General features: G+C 42.7%; 1 protein-coding gene across 1 annotated transcript in view; it reads left to right on the plus strand.

Moving 5' to 3' along the window:
• LOC134528957 (uncharacterized) overlaps positions 1-25,788 on the plus strand; it is a 272,913-nt gene that overhangs the window by 236,747 nt on the left and 10,378 nt on the right. The window contains exon 6 of the mRNA XM_063362625.1: positions 7,794-7,852. Within this exon, the coding sequence (XP_063218695.1) occupies positions 7,794-7,852 (59 nt within the window). The remainder of the gene's footprint in view (positions 1-7,793; positions 7,853-25,788) is intronic.

The raw sequence follows: 25,788 nt of genomic DNA on the forward strand, positions 1-25,788 counted from the left end.
ACAAAAAGTTACATCATATTTCTTAACCTAAGGAAGTGTTTCTAGCCTTTGTTGATTTGTTGTCGATCATTTCACGAAAATAGCAAGCCGAACAAAAAAAAAATCGCTGTCCTTCATTGCGTACTATAAACCAAATGTATTTGTCTACACTCAGCAACATTTTCAATGCCGGTGATTATTTTTCTCTAATCGGCCGAGTCAAATTGTGCCCTAGTACCGAGGGAAAAGTAAATGAAGACGAAAATAGTTTGCACCGTCACTCATCGCTAAATATTGTTATCACTCCATCTAATACTTTGCTGTTAACTCTTCGTTGCCAAAATCTAAAAAAGTACTCCAAAGGCACTGCAAGTCACTAAAACCAGCAACCAGAGTCGTGTCCAATCTCTTCTCGCTGATCATTCCCACTTGAACAGCACAGTTAATGCGACGTATTTTTTCTGGTAAAATTCCCCATACCAAGTAGGAATCGAAATCACCATTTACCGCACACATTTTTCTAGTCATTGTGCAGAAGGGTTGTGTAAAGTTAATAAAAATTCCCGGGCCTTTGCTAACCTTGCCAAACTGGACCAATATAACTTACTCCTTGCTGCGCCGCGTCGCGCAATCTGCAGTAGTCGGCAGTAACCTCAACAGTCCGGGTCGTAAAACCAGCTTATCGCCGCGTCAGGCGGCCAAGACAGCTCTTTCGCCTTGCATGACGTTTCCCGGCGCCGCATTCTGTATCTCGTCAGCTGCCCTACCTTCGGGTCGCCTGCCCATAGCCCAGTTTCTGGATCCTTCTCCCAGCCATTTGTTGTTCTTCGCCGCAGCGCTCCCAGCGCCGCTAACGGCCACCTCGATCAACAGCAAAAACAGGGCCACCAACAGTTCGTGCGCCAGTTTCCCTCCTGCTCACATTTCCTATTTGTTTTGGGTCGCGCTTGAAAATAACATTTACTTCTAGGAAAAAATTAGCAATAAACTCAGTTAAGGTAAATAACCAAGATAGGACATGTAACAAAAAAAATTAAAAATTTGCAGAAATTATGGAAAGGCAGGTACTAAAAATTGAAACTAAAATATATTTTAACTCCTGAAGTGTAACATTTTGAGGTACCTGGTAACCCCAACTTCGGCAATTGAAGGATTTTCGACTTAGTCTTACTTATCACCTACAACAACAGTCATGCCAACTCCATCATCAACTGAGATCCTGATGGCAGTGACCTCGACGACCTCAAATATTCCAGAGGTAGCTGCTCCAACATCACCTACCGTCTCAACAGTATTCGAGACTTCAATGAATACATTGCCATCAGCAGCAGGACCCTGGCTGTAAACTGTGTCAGTGTCAACGATAAAGGAGGCAGCAACTGGGGGTATTCTATCACTCAAACGCGTCTACTGTGACAACTTTAAGAACTTACAGCTTCGCGAGTGTGTAATATACAATTGTTAAAATAACTCTGAACGTGTTAGAATATCAGTGCAAAACAGCTTGCAGAAAAAGTCGGTATTGCTGCTGACTTTGAAAAAGAAACTTAAGTCCGTCCAAGGAAAACAAAAAGGCAATTCTCCTACGAGACTGAAGATGAACCTATTCAGGCTGGGAGGACATCGTTCAAAGTTAAATTCTTCTTTGCAGTACTTGACACAGCAAAATTAAAAAAAAACTTCATTAAAATAACACATTCTCATTTTAAAGTGTTATTGATAGCAGGGGCCGGTACTTCGCTTAAAGAGAGATTTGAACTTATGGAGAACCACAGTAAGAGTTTCAAATTTCTTTATGATATTACAAATTTACACACTTGGGATAGAAATGAGTTGAAGGATGCTTGTAATTTTCTAGACAGTGTTCTAAGTGATGAAGCAGATCGTGATATAAACGGAGTTGAACTGTTTGACGAGCTACAAATTTTTGGACTTATGCTACCGTCTGAAAGTTCTCCAGCTAAAGCGTTGTCGTTCATAACCAAAAATGGTTATATGGACACCTTCTTAAACATTTTTGTTGCGCTGAGAATTCTTCTGACTCTTTCGGTTTCAGTGGCCAGTGGTGAAAGAAGTTTTTCTAAGTTAAAACTGATAAAAATTTATTTAAGATCAACTTTTTCTCAAGAGCGTTTGGGTGGGCTGGCAACAATGTCCATTGAAAATGAGTTGCTTAATGAAATGGACACCGATTTCATACTCAATGAATTCGCAAAAATGAAACCCAGAAAAATCTCTTTTTAATGATTTATTTTTAGTTTTGCCATACGTTCTTATAATGTGAGTGTAGTTATATACATTTACATTCTCTATTTTATGTACAGTTATAACATAGGTGCGTTTTTTATTCTTGTAAAAATTGATGCAAGTTTGTAAATTATTTTATCTAATATCATGATTTAATTTATTTCAGTAGTGAGTGTATAAATAATATTACAGATAACCACGTGGTACTGCTTTGTAAACCAAAATTATCAAAAGCTCTTTTAATAAAGTTATCATTTTCGATTTTTTTAATTTTTTTTTTTTTTGGGGGGGGGGGGGGCGCCAAAATGTTGTTCGCTTACACTTGAAAAAGTGTAGGGCCGGCCCTGACAGGAAGTGTCATATTTCAGTCATATTTCAAGATCATGGTCGTACAATATGGTGGCCGTGACGTGAATAATCCAAGATGGTGGTCGTGACGTCAAAATACAGTACTAGAACTCTATCTTTGTTCAACAATGAGAAGTTCACAAGCTAGCAGAATATATTTATGTATTTTTTTTATTTTATTTTTTTTTAATTTTTTATTAATTTATTTTTATTTTTAGTATTATTTTTTTCCTGAAATTTTATGATATCAAACAAAACTTGCGGTGGTTTTCTCCGTGTGCTCCTGATTATTCTTGTCAATATTATGGTGGATTTCTCCGTGTGCTCCCGTTTATTCTTGACAATATTATGGTAGTTTTCTCCGTGTGCTCCTGATTATTCTTGACAATATTTTGATGGTTTTCTCTGGGTGCTTCTGATTATTCCTGACTAGACATCTGATGGTTTTCTCCGAGTGCTTCTGGTTACTGATGAGGTATTGATCTCTGCATGAAGAATTTTTTACTTAATGAGTCATGTCATTTTTTATTCAAGGTCGCATTTAATTATTGAAATTCTGCCAATAAATCAGCACTTGTAATATTTTTATCAGGTGGAAATTTAAAAAAAAAAAATATCATTACTCAGTCAAATAATCTCTGAGAAATCTAAGAAGCACTTACTACAGGATGGACGAACTTCCTTCTCCTTGGAGTCTAGCGAAGCCATCCTTCTTTTGCGATCGTTAGTGAGCATCCCGCATCCCGCATAAAAGAACTAAATATTATTTACCTGCAAGTAACATGTGGCGACATCTGTTGTTGAAAAGCAGAACTACTTGCAACAAGTACCTTTGAATGAGATAAATTAATTCTCGCTGATGAAATAATTAAAAAATTCTATTTAAGTAATATATCTAATTTAAAACTCTTAGTTTGCATCTGGCATTAGTCTCAATAACTAATATGAATCCTGAAACGGGATTTGTTGCTGTATCAAAACGTCATCACTGTAGATACTGTAGCAAGGTGTTTACCTTGAGAAAGAATGCTAAACGACATGAGAGAAGCGAGTGTAATTTGGGTCCTTGTCAAAAACCATTTCATTGCAGTCAGTGTCAGAAATCCTTTGGTAGAAGATATTACTTGGATAGACATTACAAGACCTGTACAATTAAGATGAATAAAGATAACGAAGACTGGGCTACAACATCGCGGAAGAGGAACGAAGGCGAAAAAGCTAATGCTAAAATTACTGATCTAGATCAAGATAATAATTTAAAATTTAAAACAAACGAAGGAAGTTGTAACCACATTAGAAATGAAAATATATTTACTCCAATATCTAGTCGTCTCCATGAAAATGTGAAAGATGGAGAACCACCTGAAGCTTACAAGGTCGAAGACTTTGATGAATCATCTGAGGCTGGCATGATTGAAGATTGTGGTGACACATCTGAGGCTGATATGATTGAGTACTGTACTGAAACACCTAAAGCAGGCAAGATCGAAGACTGTGATGGCAGTCTGAGACCAAAACGATGGAAACGACGTAATAAAATAAATTATCCTGATCAAGTTTGTGGTGCTGACATGATTGAAGACTGTGGTGACACATCAGAAGCTGGCATGATTGAAGATTGTGGTGACACATCTGAGGCTGACATGATTGAGTACTGTACTGAAGCACCAAAAGCATGCAAGAGCGAAGACTGTGATGGTGGTTTGAGACCAAAACGATGGAAACGACGTAATAAAATAAATTATCCTGATCAAGCTTGTGATAATCACTGGCAAGATGACGAAAGTGAACTTGTGGTTGGTGTTAAAACGATAAACACCAGAGATAATATTTATTATAAACATGCAAGGATGATGAAGGCAGCAGAAGAGATTGATTATACCTCATGGGAAGATCCTAACATATTGGTTAACAGGCTACGACTACTACATGGATCGCTTTGTGCAGGAAACTATTCGAACATTAAAGAAATATCCTTCATACTCAAAGAACTGAGGGAAGCTGGCTACATACAATAATGGATTAAATTAAATGTATGTGTATAAACTTGAAGATAAATTAATATATTTTCTTTCCAGATGGAAGCTATCATTTATCGAAATCTGATTTCTAAATAAAACTTATAACTTAAAGGTGTAAAAAACGTTACCACTGCCAGTCAAAATGTATACTGATAAAGACATGTTAGTAATCATGCCAAGTTCGATAAAAGTAATAGGAATCAGTAGGAACCAATTGAAGATGGAGCTCTTGGAGCAATTGGAGCCTTTTGAAGCATTTGGAGTCTTTTGGAGCTGTTGGAGCCATTTAGAGCTGTGTTAAGCATTTGGAGGCTGTTGGAGCCATTTGGAGCATTTGGAGCTGCTGGAAACATTTGGAGCTGTCAAGCATTTGGAGGCTGTTGGAGCTGTTGGAGCCATTTGGAGGCCGTTTGGAGCATTTGGAGCATTTGGAGCCTTTTGAAGCATTTGGAGCTGTCAAGCATTTGGAGCATTTGGAGCTGCTGGAAACATTTGGAGCTGTCAAGCATTTGGAGGCTGTTGGAGCTTTTGGAGCCTTTTTTTGGAGCTGTTGGAGCATTTGGAGCTGCTGGAGACATTTGGAGCTGTCAAGCATTTGGAGGCCGTTTGGAGCATTTGGAGCCATTTGGAGCTGTGTTAAACATTTAGAGGCTGTTGGAGCATTTGGAGCCTTTTTTTGGAGCTGTTGGAGCATTTGGAGCTGCTGGAAACATTTGGAGCTGTCAAGCATTTGGAGGCTGTTGGAGCTGTTGGAGCCATTTGGAGGCCGTTTGGAGCATTTGGAGCATTTGGAGCCTTTTGAAGCATTTGGAGCTGTCAAGCATTTGGAGGCTGTTGGAGCTTTTGGAGCCTTTTTTTGGAGCTGTTGGAGCATTTGGAGCTGCTGGAGACATTTGGAGCTGTCAAGCATTTGGAGGCCGTTTGGAGCATTTGGAGCCATTTAGAGCTGTGTTAAGCATTTGGAGGCTGTCAAGCATTTGGAGGCCGTTTGGAGCATTTGGAGCCATTTGGAGCTGTGTTAAGCATTTGGAGACTATTGGAGCATTTGGAGCCTTTTTTTGGAGCTGTTGGAGCATTTGGAGCCTTTTGAAGCATTTGGAGCTGTCAAGCATTTGGAGCTGCTGGAGACATTTGGAGCATTTGGAGCCGTTTGGAGCCGTTTGGAGCATTTGGAGCCATTTGGAGCTGTGTTAAGCATTTGGAGGCTGTTGGAGCTTTGGGAGCCATTTGGAGCTAAGAAGTAGTCGTTGCACGTCTATGCAGGGCTAAATGTTTATAAGATTGTTGTTGGCTTTCGCAAGTGATTCTGTAGTAGGATAGAAATTGTGTAATAAATATTATGTTTGTAAAAGACTTTGAGGTGTTTTATTTCTCGAACCTTACACTTTTCTGGTACTTTTTTAAAATTAAAGTTGTTTTGTATCGGCCAGGGATCGAACCAAGGACCTTAGTCGATCTAATCAATCAGTATATAGATTACAAATTTATTTAATGAATTTTGAACTTTTTCCCGAATCTCTAGCATTACAATTACGAATTTCCAATATGGTGGTCTTGGTGTCTGATAGGATGATGGTAGTAGAGGATTTAAAGTCTCTTTAAGAATTTTGAACATGGTTTATTGAAATTATTATTTTTATATAAAATTAAATGTTTTGCATCATTCAGGGATCGAACCAAGGACTGGAGCGGATCGAATCAATATGTAAGTTAATGAGTGATTTATTTAATGAATTTTGGAATTTTTCCCGAATTTCTAGCTAAATAATTACGGATTTTCAAGATGGCGGCCATATTTCAAGATGGCGGGTGTCACAGTAATAATAAATGATTACTGCACTCTAGCGGATACGAACTAAACTAACATGGTGTCAGCGCACTCTCGTCGACGATACAATGATGATGATGGCTTCCAGCATCGAAGACAAGATGGCGGACATGACGTCATACTAGGTGACGATATATATATGCTTTAAGAAAAGTGGTGGGAGTCAGTCTGCCAAAAGTCACCACGGGAGGAGGATCGGTCGCCATTTTTAATTTTTTTTTTGGCCTCACCGGGTTCGAACCGAGGACTCCGAACTCCGTGTCGTAAAAGTATATTTTTTAAATATATTTTATTAAAATTTTATTAAATGGATTTTTTAATAAATTTTAAAATTTTTTTCATTGAAATCGGATAATAAATAAAAAAAGTTAAAGATGGCGGCCGTAACGAAAATTGCAACGGTGACGTCATCGTCCAATATGGCTGCCATGGCATCCTAGTTTTCAAGGTCATGACCTCGGCGGCTTAGAGCTGCTAGCTCTTAGGAGTTTTAAGCCGCTTTTAGGAATTTGGGTTTTTTCTAGGGCAAAACGACTTTTGAGGATTTTCGAAATCCTGATTTTTGAATTGAGGAATTTTTTGAGATTTTTTGGCGGAATTTTTTTTTACAGAAATGTAAATTTTGACGAATTTTGAGGAATTTTGGGCAATTTTTGCCCAATTTTGGGAATTTTGAGGGTCAAAGGTCAAGGTCAAACTTGTCCCGTTACGCTATGTCCCGTTACACTCCTCCAAGATGGCCGCCGTGACGTCACAATCCAAGATGGCGGAGCCGGCTCTCGGCTCCACAGCCTGAAGCCTGCCGTCGGAACCCCATTCATATACTACTAATAAAATACAGTTAATTTGAAATAAATAAAAAGTATCTAACAATGCTTTGAACAACATTCTTTCCAGAGAAACTAGCACAGTAAAATTCGTATAATTGAAGTTAATATAATTTTTAAAACTTTTTTCTAGTCTTTGATTATACACGTTAATTAAACAGGACTAAAAATTATTTATAAAGATTTAGCATTTTTTATTTACTGCAAACATTATTAAAAATGCGTTAATTAAAAATTAAATTAATTAATTTTGAGTAAAAAACTAGTTATGTTATTAAGAAATTTTGATAAGTAGACTGATTGGTCGTCGCTGCGTACATGGAATCAGAGACTGAATACCAATATGTGTTTTTTATTTCATCCGTATACTAACCAATTGCCACTAAAGCAAATTAATATTCAGCAATTTTTGGTTTAACTTTGATATTATTTGAATGAGTAGAGTAAATTAACTTCAGAGTTCCGTAAACACCGCCAGAGAAACAAGCGATTTCTTATGGTTGCAACGCAATGTACTAACTGCTACGGCATGGTTTGTTTCAGATGTGCCGAAGGCTTCAAAGGACAGCGCTGCGAGAGTAAGGATGTCTCGAATCAGAGCAGTATGTATGGGTATAACTGTAAAAAAGGCCTCTATTTCTCCTACTATTGTTAAACTTTCAAAAAGATCGATGAACTATAAATTATTTATTTATATATGATCTTATGCCAAAGAATCATGTTAATAACATTCGCATTGCATTTGTTTTCGTTGGAATCATAATGTACAGACATTGTAGAAACATTCAGTTTATTAGAAGAGGTAGGTGTTTGGCCTACATTACTTAAATTAAATTTTTTGTGTATACTTGAAAGCCTGTCTTTCGGTGCTAGTCGTGAAGAGAGATAAAAAAAAACACTAACAGTTTTATTTTTATTTTCTCGATTTTTATTATATATTATTGCAAGTTATGTTGGCGCGTAATATGTTCTAGCTAAAGTCGCAAAACTGACATTTCTACTGAGAAAAAAAAAGTGATACAGCAGCTGTATGTATAAATATTGTTATATTATTAACTTATTTACATATTTGTGAAAGAGCATTTAAAAAAATGGTTTATCACATCATGCAGTTGTGTGGCATTCTTTGAAATTGGAATGGATTTAAAATACTTGGAGTGGCGTGGTGAAGTTAGCCGGCCGGAAGACTCACCAAGCGGCGGGGTCGCAGCGAAGCCGGTCTGAACGGGACGTCGAAATGTCGCGACACCTAGCATTCAGAGTTTGAGGTCTCCATCCTTTGGCTCGAAACTAATAGGTACGTAAATGCAATGAATGTTCCTGTTCATGCTGAACCTCTGTACGTAGCTCATGATTCAATTCTCACTCATTGTCTGTCAATGCCTATGTTCACCATTAACTTACATTGTACGTCTACAGGCGATCTCAAACACATGACTCTTCGTCATCTATGTTTTGTATCTGTTACTGACAAAAAAATGCAATAACGAACTATAATTTCGAATAGTAACTTACTCTTCTTTCTACGCTAACGACCGAAATAAAAACAGATTGCACGTCACATAACAGTTTGATGTAAAAAAACTTAGTCTATTTTTAGCTTTATTATCTTTGTTAGTATAAACCACACTTTGTAAATTAATCAGTTCCTAAATATTTATGTTTATGATACACATACATGTTCCTCTTGGTTTGTAATTTTTTATAACAAATTACACTGTGTTAGAGGTGTTGACATTCATTAGTTCTGTTTAGAAATCGCTTCCAGTCTCATCCAGTTCTTTAGTAAATGCTATGTTTTCATATGTCGTTCCTAATAATATAGAACCGCAAGAGTATCGTTAGTATTTGAAATATGTGTATAGTTTATTATGCATTAGCAAAAAAATAGTTCATGGATATATGTGCCATATGTATATGTAATAAATGTATTATTCCTCAGGGAATAAGTTGTCTGTTAACCAGTTTTGTACTTGTCACGACACACGGGATACATAGCTGTATTCTTTAGAAGTAACAGGATACATAGACATATTATTTAGAGGTACCACCGCTGTGATACTAATTCTGATATGCAAAAATCTCTTTCAAATAATTAAAAAGAAATAAAATTAGCTTACACTTTGTGCTTGTTGTAAAAGTACTTTGTACTCTTCGAAAAGTTGTCATATAGTATTTCACATTAACATTCAAGTTATGAACAAATCGCATGTTTAAACTAACCGTAAGGGCTCTGGTATCTGCCTGTTAGTACTTGTAACCTCATACTAGCGAGTTGATGTTGTACATGCATGCATTGTGCTCGGAGTATATAATGTGTATATGATAACTAATTTCTTAAATGAATATGATGAATAGTGAATATTGTACAGCATATATCGCAAAAGTGATGACTATGTGCCAGTTTACTAAAAATATACAATTTTATATTACTTTGTTTTGTGATATTTACTGTCGTAATTACTAAGAATGTTGAGTCTCATGAAACTTTATTGATAAATAGATTTTTAAGAACCTTTTAACATAATATTTTTTTGTAAACTAAATTCTGTTTGAAAACCCAAGGAATAGGCCCTTCGTGTTCGTTGACGGGCCAGAAAGGAATACGTAACCCTTATATTTGCAGCGTAATGCAAAACACATTTGAGTATGGCTTTGTTTCGAAAATTTTACTTGTAAAGTATAAAACCTATCTAAGAAAGATGTATACAGTCCAGTTATTCTTGAATCTATAATAATAATACTGAGGTAACATACATAGTGGCAATCTAAAACAGGAATGTCTGCAGTTGCCCTTAAAAATTATATTTTCTAGGATACTTTAAAATGTACCTACTTGAAGTGGAGCAACAAACGTTTGTATACATAGTTACTTAAATAAGATATTTATAACGACGAAAAATAAAGAATGAGTGGTACCACAAAGTCAATGTATGTAATAAAAATAACCGTGGTTTGTCCGTGTGTGCCGCTATAACTTCGCAACCCACCCCCGCAGCCTAATGGAAGTTATATGGTATGGTAGCCTTCCATTTAACATCAAGTTTTCGGTTTAGAACTGCAGGGATTGGGTTCGAATATATGGGTGTCAAAAGAAGGCATCGCACCATTGACTTCGTATGGGAAGTCGGTGAAGCAGCAGGGAATCAAGTGCCGAAGTGGCTTAGACTGGTCAGAATGTTCCTAAATGTTCTAGAAGTTTCCATAATTTTATTTAATATTCTAGACAGTTGTAGAATGTTATAGAATGTTCCAGGATGTTCTAGGCTTGAAATTGTTTCTGAATGTACTAGGTATTTCTGGAAAATAATAGAATTTTCAGGAATGTTCTACAATTTTGTAGAATATTACAGGCTTTTCTAGAATGTTCTGGAATGTCTTTGAATACTCTGAACCATCTAAGGGACATGCGGATCCAGAATGTTCTAAAATGTTGTAGAATGTTTATCGAAAGGACTTTCTGTTCCAGAACCTTCGAGAATGTTCTAGGAACCGGAAACATAACTCCTGAATCTGCTAGAACATTCTTTATGATTATTGGATTTTATATATTATACAAAGAAGTGTGTGAGTTTTTAATTTAAAAATCTATATTTTTACTCCGAAGTTGAAAAAAGTTTTCACAATGGAACTTCAAAACGAGAGAATGAAATACCATCTCTATCCTCCGTTCCTACTCCTGAAAGCAGAATTTTGGTACTTCCTGATGAAATTTTTCATTCTTGACGTTCAAAATAAGAGGAAAATTGCTGTCTACATTGCGTTACAGTTTTATTTGCGTTTGATGAAATTTTCCACAGTTGAACTAGGGGAAAATGACTGTCTACATGATTTTGAAAAAAAGAAAGTATCCCTATTCACTTAAGTGAAGCTTCTTCACTCTACACAAATCTTGGGTAACGCCTGGTATTTCAGCTAGTTTGTAATAAAACGTGCCCAGTTTGATAGCAGATTTTGAAAATTATGGAATAGTTAACAAAAATTTTCTTTGATGCATCTCTCTCTAACTTTCAGCGATGTTGAGATCGATACAAGTATTATGTGAATACGCCTGTCTCTACCATGATCATTAATCCTTGAAGCAAATATGCCATTTTGAACATTTTTTATGAAATTGGTTTTTAACAGGAAAGTGTAACAAATGTTACATCTGTACTAACGTGTTACCATTAATGTCATGATTTTCAAAACCAACAAGCTTAATTACAATTTATGTTACCGCATTTTAAACATTCTGAACATAATAGAATAATTTACCTCGACAACGGTAAGAGATCGTTGTACCATTAAACCTTTTCGGTAATAAGGCTTTACACATTCAGTAATTTGTTACCAACTCACTTTTTACCGCAAATTATGTGGTAGCAACCCTTAAATTATTCCATGATTGGGGTAAGTACTATAGTGTCTATCTCCATTTATCCTCATTTTTATTGAAGACTAGCTAATAACCCGCAGCTTCGCTCATGTAATTTCAGGGTATTTTTTATATTTAACCACCATAATAAAAGTAAGTGATTAATTCCAAACATTTCACTTAAATAAATACACATAAAATATCAAGTAGGTATATGAAAGATTTAATTCATTTCAAAACAGTTTAAAATTGAAATATCTTGATTAGTAATACGTAAGCCTGTAGTTTTAATTCTAGATTAAGTATGCCGATTTTTAAAGTCCTATTTACGTGTATTCGAGTGTATATTTTACATGGATGAAATCACACTTAACTCCTTTACAATTCATGAGGTAAACAACTTAAAAGAATGTGAAACACGCTCTTGTTTAGTTATAATTACATTTATGCCATCGTTTACACTTACACTTTCATTTATTTTGGTTATACCTGTGCTAAGAATAATCAAATAATTTTTCCTTATTAAAGATACCTACATTATTTTAAGATTTTTGAAACAATTACACTTTTAGTTGAAATGTAAAATACAGGTATAACATTTCTTATCTTACGTATTAGTTGATAAGTAGTTATGTTTAGTGTTAATTAAACATATTGTTAAAAAATTTCACCTCTTGCTACTTTTCCCTCAGGAAAGCCTATGCAAAAATTCAGATCTACAGATTTAGTAAAAATGGCGGTATCCGTTAACCAAATAAAACCAAACTCATCCCGCTTCTACTACAAATTTATTTATAGTTAACGTAGATGTATAGTGAATTTTAGTTTATCTTGCCAATGTACTATATGCTAATTAAGTGAATTCCAAACATTATTTCTTCTATTTAAATAATATTCACCCTTGTTGCAACTTAACAGGGAATATTTCGGGAAACGATGAATAAGAGAGGGTAGTTAAAAGTATATAGATTAATCATTGCCTAATGTCTTAAATTAATTATTATCTGATTATTAGATTTTTAATGATAAAACCGTGTTTTCATTTACGCCTGTTAAGGGGTACAATTTTAGCAAGTAATAAAAAAGAGTTGAAAGTTGTATTTTTATAAATCATACCAAATACCTAACCTCCCGCTTGATTAGCTTAACACATATGATTTTTATAATAAAACCAAAATATCTTTTGTTCGAAAGGGAAAAAAATGGAAAACAAAATTTGCTAAGAAATAATATATCTAATGTACGTTATTCGTGCTCAGTTTCTTACCTCCAGCTTGATTTGCTTCGGAGATACGATTTTTTATGATAAAACAAAACTTACCCCCTTTTTAACCACCTTGAAGGTTAATTTTAGACAAACGAAAAAATGCACAAATCGTAACTCTATACCTTTGCATTTTGTTCGCTCTAAGTTTTTTACCTTTGGATCTAGTAAGTTCAAAAATACGCAATTAATTTTGTTAAAAATAAACTTAAATTTTTAAACACCTTAGCGTTTGAATCTTGAAAAATGGTAACAACATAATGTGTTTATTTTTTTATTAATAAACATTTCACATTATATTTTATTAGTTTCAGAAGTAAGAGTTTTTAAAATAAATCAAAACTCAAACCAGAAAGGACGAATTTCCATAATTGGAAAAAATAACACAATTATAACTCTATATGCATCTTGTTCTTTCTTAGTTTCTAACCTCTAGTGTTAGTAGATTCGGAAGGAAGAATTTTTCTTTTCAAAAATAAACTTATCCGTTTTACAACCCATAGGGTTAAAATTTCATAAAATGGTAAAATTGTTATTTGTAATTTGTATGTTTATTATAGATAGCTATGTAAATATAGTGAATTATTTTAAAAACATTTTTATCTCTTTGTCACCTCTTAAGAGGTGGAATTCTGTAATTATATATATTTTTATGTTTAAGATAGCTAAAGACCATACTAATAATAAAGGTTTCATTAAAATCCATCAAGTAGTTTCCGATTCATGCTAAAAACAAAGACAGACAGACAAACATATAAAACATTTTTAAAAAATAATTTTCAGTTCTTAGTAATGTTAAAACCGATTTACAATGATGTTTCACTTAAGGAAATAGGGATTTTTTTTAATATCACGTAGACAGTGATTTTCCTGTTATTTTGAACGCCAAGCATGACAAATTTAATCCAGAAGTACTAAAATTCTGCCTTCAGGAACAGGAACGGATGATGGGAAGGGGGGGGGGGGGGGTATTTTCGAAATCTCAGGTAGACAGTGAGTGACCTTTCTCTAGTGTTGAAGGTCAATTCTGCAATATTTCTTGAAGCTTGGAGTGAAAAACTACATTTTTAAAAAAAACCTACACACACTTCTTTATATATGATATATAATCCGACGAGTATACAGAATTTTGTAGAAGGTTTAGGACTTCCGTTTTCGGTTTCTGAAACCTTCTAGAACGTTCTCGCAGGTTCCGGAACAGAAACTCCCTTCGATGGTCCATACCATCAGGAATATTCTAGAACATTATAGAACACTCCGGAACAGGAAGCCTATTAAAAGTTCCAGAATATTCTGAAACATTATAGAACATTCTGGAAACTTATAGAACATTCTGAAAAAATGTAGAACATTCTGGAACAATCTTTAACCTTCTGGAAGAATCTATATAACATTCTGGAATATTCGAGAACATACTGGAACTTTCTCGGGAATCAGGAACATTCTGGCCAGCTTTGGCTACTTCGGCATTCGATTCCCAGCTGCTTCACGGACTTCCCATAAGAAGTCCATTGGTGCGATGCCATCTTTAGATACTTATATCTTCGAACCCAGACCCTGCAGTTCCAAACCAAAACTTTCTTCATGGATGGGGGATGGTGGGCTACCATATCATATAACCCCCATGGGGCTGCGAGGCTGGGTTGCGGAGTTATAGCGGCACACACGGACAAACCATGCTTACTTTTATTACATATATTAATTTCATCCCATTTACAGAATTTTTACCTGGAACTGGTTTATTGTTAGTATAGATCTGGTTTTAGTTTGGATGTATTCAAGCCTATGTCAATGAATTTCACGTACATTAAATATCATTTGACAAACTAAACTTTCAACCCCCTCCCCCCCAGACACAGGTTAAAGTGCTACTACAATCCTTCTTCCTGTTTGAGATCGACCCTGGATGTCTTACCTCAGTCTTCCTATTTTAGGGTCAGGTATAACTGGTCCAAGATTGTATACATTTTAATGTTACATGTTGTGTAAAAAATTTATATATTTGTTTATATTAGAAGCCTTTGACATCAATCGTCCTTCCGCCAGCGTATGTGTGTGGGATTTACTGGTATAGTGGTAAAGTGGGCAGGAGTAGGGGAACTGGAAAACTGTCCGCTGCTGAGACTGTTAGAACTCTTTGAGTCCTTCAGGATTATGAATTATTGTCATGCTGTGCAAAATCAATTAAACAAAAACGCAAGCATGAGCGACAAGCTTCGCTCAACTCAACAACTGTGTTTTCTGGTATTTATGGAATTTCATACTTACCCTGAACTCGAAATAAATTTGGATCAAAACATTCTTCAGAAATTATTTGTAAAATTTCAGTTTTTTTTTTACAAAAATCAAGGTTTTTAAACTTCATAACTTTAAAATTCCAATTATATCTAAAAATAAAATTATGTGTCAAGTTTGGTAGAACCTCATCCGTTAGTATGGGGAAAGAATTTTACGTAAAAAGGTTTCGAGATTAGCTGAGAGTTAAAAAACTGTAACGTCGTCTGTATTTCGTGAATGGATGAGTTTCTCTCAGGTACACGTTAACTGTTGGTACACGAATCACAGCCATTTAACGTGGAAGCAAACACTCCTGAATGGCCTGTTCAAATAAGACGATGGCTTCTCTTGCACACGGTCACCAGTTAAAAGGAAGTAACCATTGGCATGGGTATAATTTATTGCAGTCTAATGAGCGCTCAGATATTTAGTGAAATATACATGGCCCTAAGAAGTATACAAATGTCGGTCCGAGCCCTGAGTCGGAGTGTGGTGCCGGTGCCGATGTCCGCCATCTTGGATTGTGACGTCATGGCAACCATACTGAATTACCTTGACCTTCAAAATTTGCCATAATTCAGTTTTTAAAAAACAAATTCCGCCAAAAAAATCACAAAAAAAAATAAAAAAATATTTCCCTATTTCGAGGTGAAAATTCCCGTTTTGAGGGAAAATTTTCACATTTATTCCTCAAAAATTCAAAAATTTTAAATTTGAAAAACCTCAAAAGACTTTTGCCTTAGAAAGAACCAATATTACCCATCGAGGCTTAAATACCCCATGAGCAAGCCTCCAATAATTATGTAATTACGATTACGTGAAAAAATCATTCACAAATGACAACTTATCTGATTGAGATGTTATTTTGGTGCAATTCATCGTGGTAATAATGACTGAGAAAATACCCCACGGCATTCACAAAATATAACGTAATGAAAACATTCGCTATTAAAGAAATTACTTTTATTTTGAACCAAAAATATTGTGTTTGGCTTAAAAATTCACAAGTGAGTTTCCAATAAATCTGTCATTTTTATAGACATATCAAATGTGGTAGGTTGGAGTACTTTTTTTCTTTAAAAAATTACATATTAAATAAAAAAATTATTTACTCTATTTTACTGGTTTCTGTAAAATTTGTGTTTAAATGAGCTAGAACACCTAACATATAAGTAATTATTAAAATATTTATGTAAATATATTTGCCAGGAATGAAAATTTTACTGGAAACGAAATGTTGACACTTCAGAAAACCTCTTAGTCAGTTTTGGAAAATGGCAGCACACATGATGCGTCTGACCTCACATATAGCAGCACTGAAACAACAGCCCCAGGCATACACCTTGCAATACCCACAGATCGGTCACGTTTTACTATTTATGGAGTGTGACTTTCACTCATGAAGATCGAATGTGTAGCAACCAAAGAGTGATTAACTTAGACGACAGAGCTCGAACTAAAACATTGTGACGAAGAATGATATACGAATTTACTAACTTTGCATTTGGCAAATAATCATTTACTGCTTCAAATTATAAATTATAAATAAGCATAGCCTATCTGCATATGTTAGCTGCTTCTAGCGAGTTGATCCTTTCTGAATAAATGAAAATTAATGTAAATACTTGTGTTGTAAGAATCTCGTGTAGTGCTAGAGCTATATTACACGACCCTCATTCAGTAACGAACTTTCAGACAACTTTCAGCCTCTCAGAGCAATGCTGAAATTTTTATGATTATTCAGAGTTATAGTTTTGTTTTGCACTAAACCTTACATGGTTAACATTTTACCAAATTTTAAGATAAAAGATTTTCTTCGTGTAATTAGCGTATATCGTTTTCTATCACATTCTTGTAACTGTTGGAAGCAAAGAATTTTCCAGCAAACTATGTAGCATAATTTATCATGCAGTTTAAAGTATTAATAATTAATAATTTAAACTGCATGATAAATTAGGCTACATAGTTTGCTGGAAAATTATGTATAATTTAATTATGTAATAATTTATGAGTCAGTATTTACTGCAGACTTTTCAAGGTATTTTTTTATATTATATCTCAGAAGGTTCGGCTCCGTGCAGTCATATAGTACATCACTTTGTGTGTTTCAGGACTGATTATGTTTTTGGCAACTACTTTTAATCGTGCAAAAAAATTAAAATCAATGTATGTTTGTTTTTTTTAATCATGCATCGTATGATGTAAAATGTTAAATTTTCTGTCGTAAAGGCACCAAGTGGAATTTTTTTTTTTTTGACTCGCGCTTAATTTGAAGCTTAATGCTTTCGAATAACTTACGTAAGAAATTGGTATGTTTGGCTCAAACCGAAAAGCAGACCGTAGCTCTCTGAAAGTGTGTGGGTTAATTTTTTTTTTAGTGAAGTCATGTGTTGGTTTTCTAACGCCGACCTAATTGACGTGTCTTTCTGGGGAAGAAAAAACGGGACATTGAGGAGCTGTGGGAACAGCGAGGCGCCAGCATGAATCTTATTTATGGCCGGATCGCTTGCCCAGTGCGCGGTGGATGGTTCTGGAGGGGTGAAGGGGGGAGGGAGGTGGGTTCAGGCCACGTGGCGGGGAAAAAGAACACGACGAAGTTGGTACGAATGCAAGAGGCCAGACTAAACACCGGACACCCAAACAATGCGGCGGGTGTTCCGCGCTCGGCGGTGCCCGCTGGCGCTCCGGGGGTTTCATCCGGGTGCTGCGCTGTCGGCGCATGCGCCGTGCGTCAGGCTTGTGTCACGTCCACCCCTTCAGCGCTGCTGTAGCGTGACCGCCCACGCAGACACGCACAGGGGGTTCAAGTCGCCATAAGAAAAAGTCCAACGTTTAATGCAATTCACACAATTATTTTTCTATATAAACTTTGTTTTTTCTAAACTTTTCTAACCAATTGTTTTTTTTACAAACTATCTGCTTCAAGAGAGAGTGAGTCTTATTATCAATAGTTGTATTTATGATAAACAAGTAATTTATACTGTCCAAATTATTTTTTGGCATTATGTAAATAGGGAATAAATATGTACTAGTAAATGTCCGGGGTAAGCGTCTGTTCAAATCGCAGTGCTGTAAAGAAAACAGCCCCTGTAGGTAGGTCGCACTCCCAGCACTGCTGTGAGACATAGAGCAGCCCCTGTAGGTAGGTCAAACTCCCAGCACTGCTGTGAGACATAGAGCAGGGCCTGTAGGTAGAGAGCACTCTCAGCACTGCTGTGAGACATCGAGCAGCCCCTGTAGGTAGGGCGCACTGCCAGCACTGCTGTAAGACATCGAGCAGCCCCTGTAGGTAGGGACCACTCCCAGCACTGCTGTGAGACATCGAGCAGCCCCTGTAGGTAAGGCGCACTCCCAGCACTGCTGTGAGACATCGAGCAGCCCCTGTAGGTAGAGAGCACTCCCAGCACTGCTGTGAGACATCGAGCAGCCCCTGTAGGTAAGGTGCACTCCCAGCACTGCTGTGAGACATTGAGCAGCCCCTGTAGGTAGAGAGCACTCCCAGCACTGCTGTGAGACATAGAGCAGCCCCTGTAGGTAGAGAGCACTCCCAGCACTGCTGTGAGACATCGAGCAGCCCCTGTAGGTAGGGAGCACTCCCAGCACTGCTGTGAGACATCGAGCAGCCCCTGTAGGTAGAGAGCACTCCCAGCACTGCTGTGAGACATCGAGCAGGGCCTTTAGGTAGGGCGCACTCCCAGCACTGCTGTGAGTCATCGAGCAGCCCCTGTAGGTAAAGCGCACTGCCAGCACTGCTGTAAGACATCGAGCAGCCCCTGTAGGTAGGGAGCACTCCCAGCACTGCTGTGAGACATCGAGCAGCCCCTGTAGGTAAGGCGCACTCCCAGCACTGCTGTGAGACATTGAGCAGCCCCTGTAGGTAGAGAGCACTCCCAGCACTGCTGTGAGACATAGAGCAGCCCCTGTAGGTAGAGAGCACTCCCAGCACTGCTGTGAGACATCGAGCAGGGCCTTTAGGTAGGGCGCACTCCCAGCACTGCTGTGAGTCATCGAGCAGCCCCTGTAGGTAGGGCGCACTGCCAGCACTGCTGTAAGACATCGAGCAGCCCCTGTAGGTAGGGAGCACTCCCAGCACTGCTGTGAGACATCGAGCAGCCCCTGTAGGTAAGGCGCACTCCCAGCACTGCTGTGAGACATTGAGCAGCCCCTGTAGGTAGAGAGCACTCCCAGCACTGCTGTGAGACATAGAGCAGCCCCTGTAGGTAGAGAGCACTCTCAGCACTGCTGTGAGACATCGAGCAGCCCCTGTAGGTAGGGCGCACTGCCAGCACTGCTGTAAGACATCGAGCAGCCCCTGTAGGTAGGGAGCACTCCCAGCACTGCTGTGAGACATCGAGCAGCCCCTGTAGGTAAGGCGCACTCCCAGCACTGCTGTGAGACATCGAGCAGCCCCTGTAGGTAGAGAGCACTCCCAGCACTGCTGTGAGACATCAATCAGCCCCTGTAGGTAGGGCGCACTCCCAATACTGCTGTGAGACATCAATCAGCCCCTGTAGGAAGGCGCACTCCCAGCACTGCTGTGAGACATCAAGCAGCCCCTGTAGATAGGCAGCACTCTCAGCACTGCTGTGAGACATCGAGCAGCCCCTGTAGGTAGGGCGCACTGCCAGCACTGCTGTGAGACATCGAGCAGGGCCTGTAGGTAGGGCGCACTCCCAGGGCTGCTGTGAGACATCGAGCAGCCCCTGTAGGTAGGGCGCACTCCCAGCACTGCTGTGAGACATCGAGCAGCCCCTGTAGGTAGGGAGCACCTTCAGCACTGCTGTGAGACATCGAGCAGCCCCTGTAGGTAGGGCGCACTCCCAGCACTGCTGTGAGACATCGAGCAGGGCCTTTAGGTAGGGCGCACTCCCAGCACTGCTGTGAGTCATCGAGCAGCCCCTGTAGGTAGGGAGCACTCTCAGCACTGCTGTGAGACAACGAGCAGGGCCTGTAGGAAGGCGCACTCCCAGCACTGCTGTGAGACATCAAGCAGCCCCTGTAGATAGGCAGCACTCTCAGCACTGCTGTGAGACATCGAGCAGCCCCTGTAGGTAGGGCGCACTGCCAGCACTGCTGTGAGACATCGAGCAGGGCCTGTAGGTAGGGCGCACTCCCAGGGCTGCTGTGAGACATCGAGCAGCCCCTGTAGGTAGGGCGCACTCCCAGCACTGCTGTGAGACATCGAGCAGCCCCTGTAGGTAGGGAGCACCTTCAGCACTGCTGTGAGACATCGAGCAGCCCCTGTAGGTAGGGCGCACTCCCAGCACTGCTGTGAGACATCGAGCAGGGCCTTTAGGTAGGGCGCACTCCCAGCACTGCTGTGAGTCATCGAGCAGCCCCTGTAGGTAGGGAGCACTCTCAGCACTGCTGTGAGACATCGAGCAGGGCCTGTAGGTAGGGCGCACTCCCAGCACTGCTGTGAGACATCGAGAAGCCACTGTAGGTAGGGAGCACCTTCAGCACTGCTGTGAGACATCGAGCAGCCCCTGTAGGTAGGGCGCACTCCCAGCACTGCTGTGAGACATCGAGCAGGGCCTGTAGGTAGGGATCACTCCAAGCACTGCTGTGAGACATCGAGCAGCCCCTGTAGGTAGGGCGCACTCCCAGCACTGCTGTGAGACATCGAGCAGGGCCTTTAGGTAGGGCGCACTCCCAGCACTGCTGTGAGTCATCGAGCAGCCCCTGTAGGTAGGGAGCACTCTCAGCACTGCTGTGAGACAACGAGCAGGGCCTGTAGGTAGGAAGCACTCTCAGCACTGCTGTGAGTCATCGAGCAGCCCCTGTAGGTAAGGCGCACTCCCAGCACTGCTGTGAGACATCGAGCAGCCCCTGTAGGTAGGGAGCACTCCCAGCACTGCTGTGAGACATCGAACAGCCCCTGTAGGTAGGCCGCACTCTCAGCACTGCTGTGAGACATCGAGCAGCCCCTGTAGGTAGAGCGCACTGCCAGCACTGCTGTGAGACATCGAGCAGCCCCTGTAGGTAGGGAGCACTCCAAGCACTGCTGTGAGACATCGAGCAGCCCCTGTAGGTAGGGCGCACTCCCAGCACTTCTGTGAGACATCGAGCAGCCCCTGTAGGTAGAGAGCACTCCCAGCACTGCTGTGAGACATCAATCAGCCCCTGTAGGTAGGGCGCACTCCCAATACTGCTGTGAGACATCAATCAGCCCCTGTAGGTAGGGCGCACTCCCAGCACTGCTGTGAGACATCGAGAAGCCACTGTAGGTAGGGAGCACCTTCAGCACTGCTGTGAGACATCGAGCAGCCCCTGTAGGTAGGGCGCACTCCCAGCACTGCTGTGAGACATCGAGCAGGGCCTGTAGGTAGGGAGCACTCCAAGCACTGCTGTGAGACATCGAGCAGCCCTTGTAGGTAGGGCGCACTCCCAGCACTGCTGTGAGACATCGAGCAGGGCCTTTAGGTAGGGCGCACTCCCAGCACTGCTGTGAGTCATCGAGCAGCCCCTGTAGGTAGGGAGCACTCTCAGCACTGCTGTGAGACAACGAGCAGGGCCTGTAGGTAGGAAGCACTCTCAGCACTGCTGTGAGTCATCGAGCAGCCCCTGTAGGTAGGGCGCACTCCCAGCACTGCTGTGAGACATCGAGCAGGGCCTGTAGGTAGGGCGCACTCCCAGCACTGCTGTGAGTCATCGAGCAGCCCCTGTAGGTAGGGAGCACTCTCAGCACTGCTGTGAGACAACGAGCAGGGCCTGTAGGTAGGAAGCACTCTCAGCACTGCTGTGAGTCATCGAGCAGCCCCTGTAGGTAGGGCGCACTCCCAGCACTGCTGTGAGACATCGAGCAGCCCCTGTAGGTAGGGAGCACTCCCAGCACTGCTGTGAGACATCGAACAGCCCCTGTAGGTAGGCCGCACTCTCAGCACTGCTGTGAGACATCGAGCAGCCCCTGTAGGTAGGGAGCACTCCCAGCACTGCTGTGAGACATCGAGCAGGGCCTGTAGGTAGGGAGCACTCTCAGCACTGCTGTGAGTCATCGAGCAGCCCCTGTAGGTAGGGAGCACTCTCAGCACTGCTGTGAGTCATGGAGCAGCCCCTGAGGTAGGGCGCACTCCCAGCACTGCTGTGAGTCATGGAGCAGCCCCTGTAGGTAGGGCGCACTCCCAGCACTGCTGTGAGACATCAATCAGCCCCTGTAGGTAGGGCGCACTCCCAGCACTGCTGTGAGACATCGAGCAGGGCCTGTAGGTAGGGCGCACCCCCAGCACTGCTGTGAGACATCAATCAGCCCCGGTAGATAGGGCGCACTCTCAGCACTGGTGTGAGTCATCGAGCAGCCCCTGTAGGTAGGGAGCACTCTCAGCACTGCTGTAAGACATCGAGCAGGGCCTGTAGGTAGGGAGCACTCCCAGCACTGCTGTGAGACATAGAGAAGCCACTGTAGGTAGGGAGCACCTTCAGCACTGCTGTGAGACATCGAGCAGCCCCTGTAGGTAGGGCGCACTCCCAGCACTGCTGTGAGACATCGAGCAGGGCCTGTAGGTAGGGAGCACTCCAAGCACTGCTGTGAGACATCGAGCAGCCCTTGTAGGTAGGGCGCACTCCCAGCACTGCTGTGAGACATCGAGCAGGGCCTTTAGGTAGGGCGCACTCCCAGCACTGCTGTGAGTCATCGAGCAGCCCCTGTAGGTAGGGAGCACTCTCAGCACTGCTGTGAGACAACGAGCAGGGCCTGTAGGTAGGAAGCACTCTCAGCACTGCTGTGAGTCATCGAGCAGCCCCTGTAGGTAGGGCGCACTCCCAGCACTGCTGTGAGACATCGAGCAGCCCCTGTAGGTAGGGAGCACTCCCAGCACTGCTGTGAGACATCGAACAGCCCCTGTAGGTAGGCCGCACTCTCAGCACTGCTGTGAGACATCGAGCAGCCCCTGTAGGTAGGGAGCACTCCCAGCACTGCTGTGAGACATCGAGCAGGGCCTGTAGGTAGGGAGCACTCTCAGCACTGCTGTGAGTCATCGAGCAGGGCCTGTAGGTAGGGCGCACCCCCAGCACTGCTGTGAGACATCAATCAGCCCCGGTAGATAGGGCGCACTCTCAGCACTACTGTGAGACATCGAGCAGGGCCTGTAGGTAGGGCGCACCCCCAGCACTGCTGTGAGACATCAATCAGCCCCGGTAGATAGGGCGCACTCTCAGCACTGCTGTGAGTCATCGAGCAGGGCCTGTAGGTAGGGCGCACCCCCAGCACTGCTGTGAGACATCAATCAGCCCCGGTAGATAGGGCGCACTCTCAGCACTGGTGTGAGTCATCGAGCAGCCCCTGTAGGTAGGGAGCACTCTCAGCACTGCTGTAAGACATCGAGCAGGGCCTGTAGGTAGGGAGCACTCCCAGCACTGCTGTGAGACATAGAGAAGCCACTGTAGGTAGGGAGCACCTTCAGCACTGCTGTGAGACATCGAGCAGCCCCTGTAGGTAGGGCGCACTCCCAGCACTGCTGTGAGACATCGAGCAGGGCCTGTAGGTAGGGAGCACTCCAAGCACTGCTGTGAGACATCGAGCAGCCCTTGTAGGTAGGGCGCACTCCCAGCACTGCTGTGAGACATCGAGCAGGGCCTTTAGGTAGGGCGCACTCCCAGCACTGCTGTAAGTCATCGAGCAGCCCCTGTAGGTAGGGAGCACTCTCAGCACTGCTGTGAGACAACGAGCAGGGCCTGTAGGTAGGAAGCACTCTCAGCACTGCTGTGAGTCATCGAGCAGCCCCTGTAGGTAGGGCGCACTCCCAGCACTGCTGTGAGACATCGAGCAGCCCCTGTAGGTAGGGAGCACTCCCAGCACTGCTGTGAGACATCGAACAGCCCCTGTAGGTAGGCCGCACTCTCAGCACTGCTGTGAGACATCGAGCAGCCCCTGTAGGTAGGGAGCACTCCCAGCACTGCTGTGAGACATCGAGCAGGGCCTGTAGGTAGGGAGCACTCTCAGCACTGCTGTGAGTCATCGAGCAGGGCCTGTAGGTAGGGCGCACCCCCAGCACTGCTGTGAGACATCAATCAGCCCCGGTAGATAGGGCGCACTCTCAGCACTACTGTGAGACATCGAGCAGGGCCTGTAGGTAGGGCGCACCCCCAGCACTGCTGTGAGACATCAATCAGCCCCGGTAGATAGGGCGCACTCTCAGCACTGCTGTGAGTCATCGAGCAGGGCCTGTAGGTAGGGCGCACCCCCAGCACTGCTGTGAGACATCAATCAGCCCCGGTAGATAGGGCGCACTCTCAGCACTGGTGTGAGTCATCGAGCAGCCCCTGTAGGTAGGGAGCACTCTCAGCACTGCTGTAAGACATCGAGCAGGGCCTGTAGGTAGGGAGCACTCCCAGCACTGCTGTGAGACATCGAGCAGGGCCTGTAGGTAGGGCGCACTCCCAGGGCTGCTGTGAGACATCAAGCAGGGCCTGTAGGTAGGGCGCACTCCCAGCACTGCTGTGAGACATCAATCAGCCCCTGTAGGTAGGGCGCACTCCCAGCACTGCTGTGAGACATCGAGCAGGGCCTGTAGGTAGGGCGCACTCCCAGCACTGCTGTGAGACATAATCAGCCCCGGTAGATAGGGCGCACTCTCAGCACTGCTGTGAGACATCGAGCAGCCCCTGTAGGTAGGGAGCACTCTCAGAACTGCTGTAAAACATCGAGAAGGGCCTGTAGGTAGGGAGCACTCCCAGCACTGCTGTGAGACATCGAGCAGGGCCTGTAGGTAGGGCGCACTCCCAGCACTGCTGTGAGACATCGAGCAGGGCCTGTAGGTAGGGCGCACTCCCAGCACTGCTGTGAGACATTAATCAGCCCCTGTAGGTAGGGCGCACTCCCAGCACTACTGTGAGACATCGAGCAGGGCCTGTAGGTAGGGCGCACCCCCAGCACTGCTGTGAGACATTAATCAGCCCCGGTAGATAGGGCGCACTCTCAGCACTGGTGTGAGTCATCGAGCAGCCCCTGTAGGTAGGGAGCACTCTCAGCACTGCTGTAAGACATCGAGCAGGGCCTGTAGGTAGGGAGCACTCCCAGCACTGCTGTGAGACATCGAGCAGGGCCTGTAGGTAGGGCGCACTCCCAGCACTGCTGTGAGACATAATCAGCCCCGGTAGATAGGGCGCACTCTCAGCACTACTGTGAGACATCGAGCAGGGCCTGTAGGTAGGGCGCACCCCCAGCACTGCTGTGAGACATCAATCAGCCCCGGTAGATAGGGCGCACTCTCAGCACTGGTGTGAGTCATCGAGCAGCCCCTGTAGGTAGGGAGCACTCTCAGCACTGCTGTAAGACATCGAGCAGGGCCTGTAGGTAGGGAGCACTCCCAGCACTGCTGTGAGACATCGAGCAGGGCCTGTAGGTAGGGAGCACTCCCAGCACTGCTGTGAGACATCGAGCAGGGCCTGTAGGTAGGGCGCACTCCCAGGGCTGCTGTGAGACATCAAGCAGGGCCTGTAGGTAGGGCGCACTCCCAGCACTGCTGTGAGACATGAATCAGCCCCTGTAGGTAGGGCGCACTCCCAGCACTGCTGTGAGACATCGAGCAGGGCCTGTAGGTAGGGCGCACTCCCAGCACTGCTGTGAGACATATTCAGCCCCGGTAGATAGGGCGCACTCTCAGCACTGCTGTGAGACATCGAGCAGCCCCTGTAGGTAGGGA

Source organism: Bacillus rossius, chromosome 2, assembly GCF_032445375.1.
Source record: "Bacillus rossius redtenbacheri isolate Brsri chromosome 2, Brsri_v3, whole genome shotgun sequence".
Lineage (NCBI taxonomy): Eukaryota > Metazoa > Arthropoda > Insecta > Phasmatodea > Bacillidae > Bacillus > Bacillus rossius.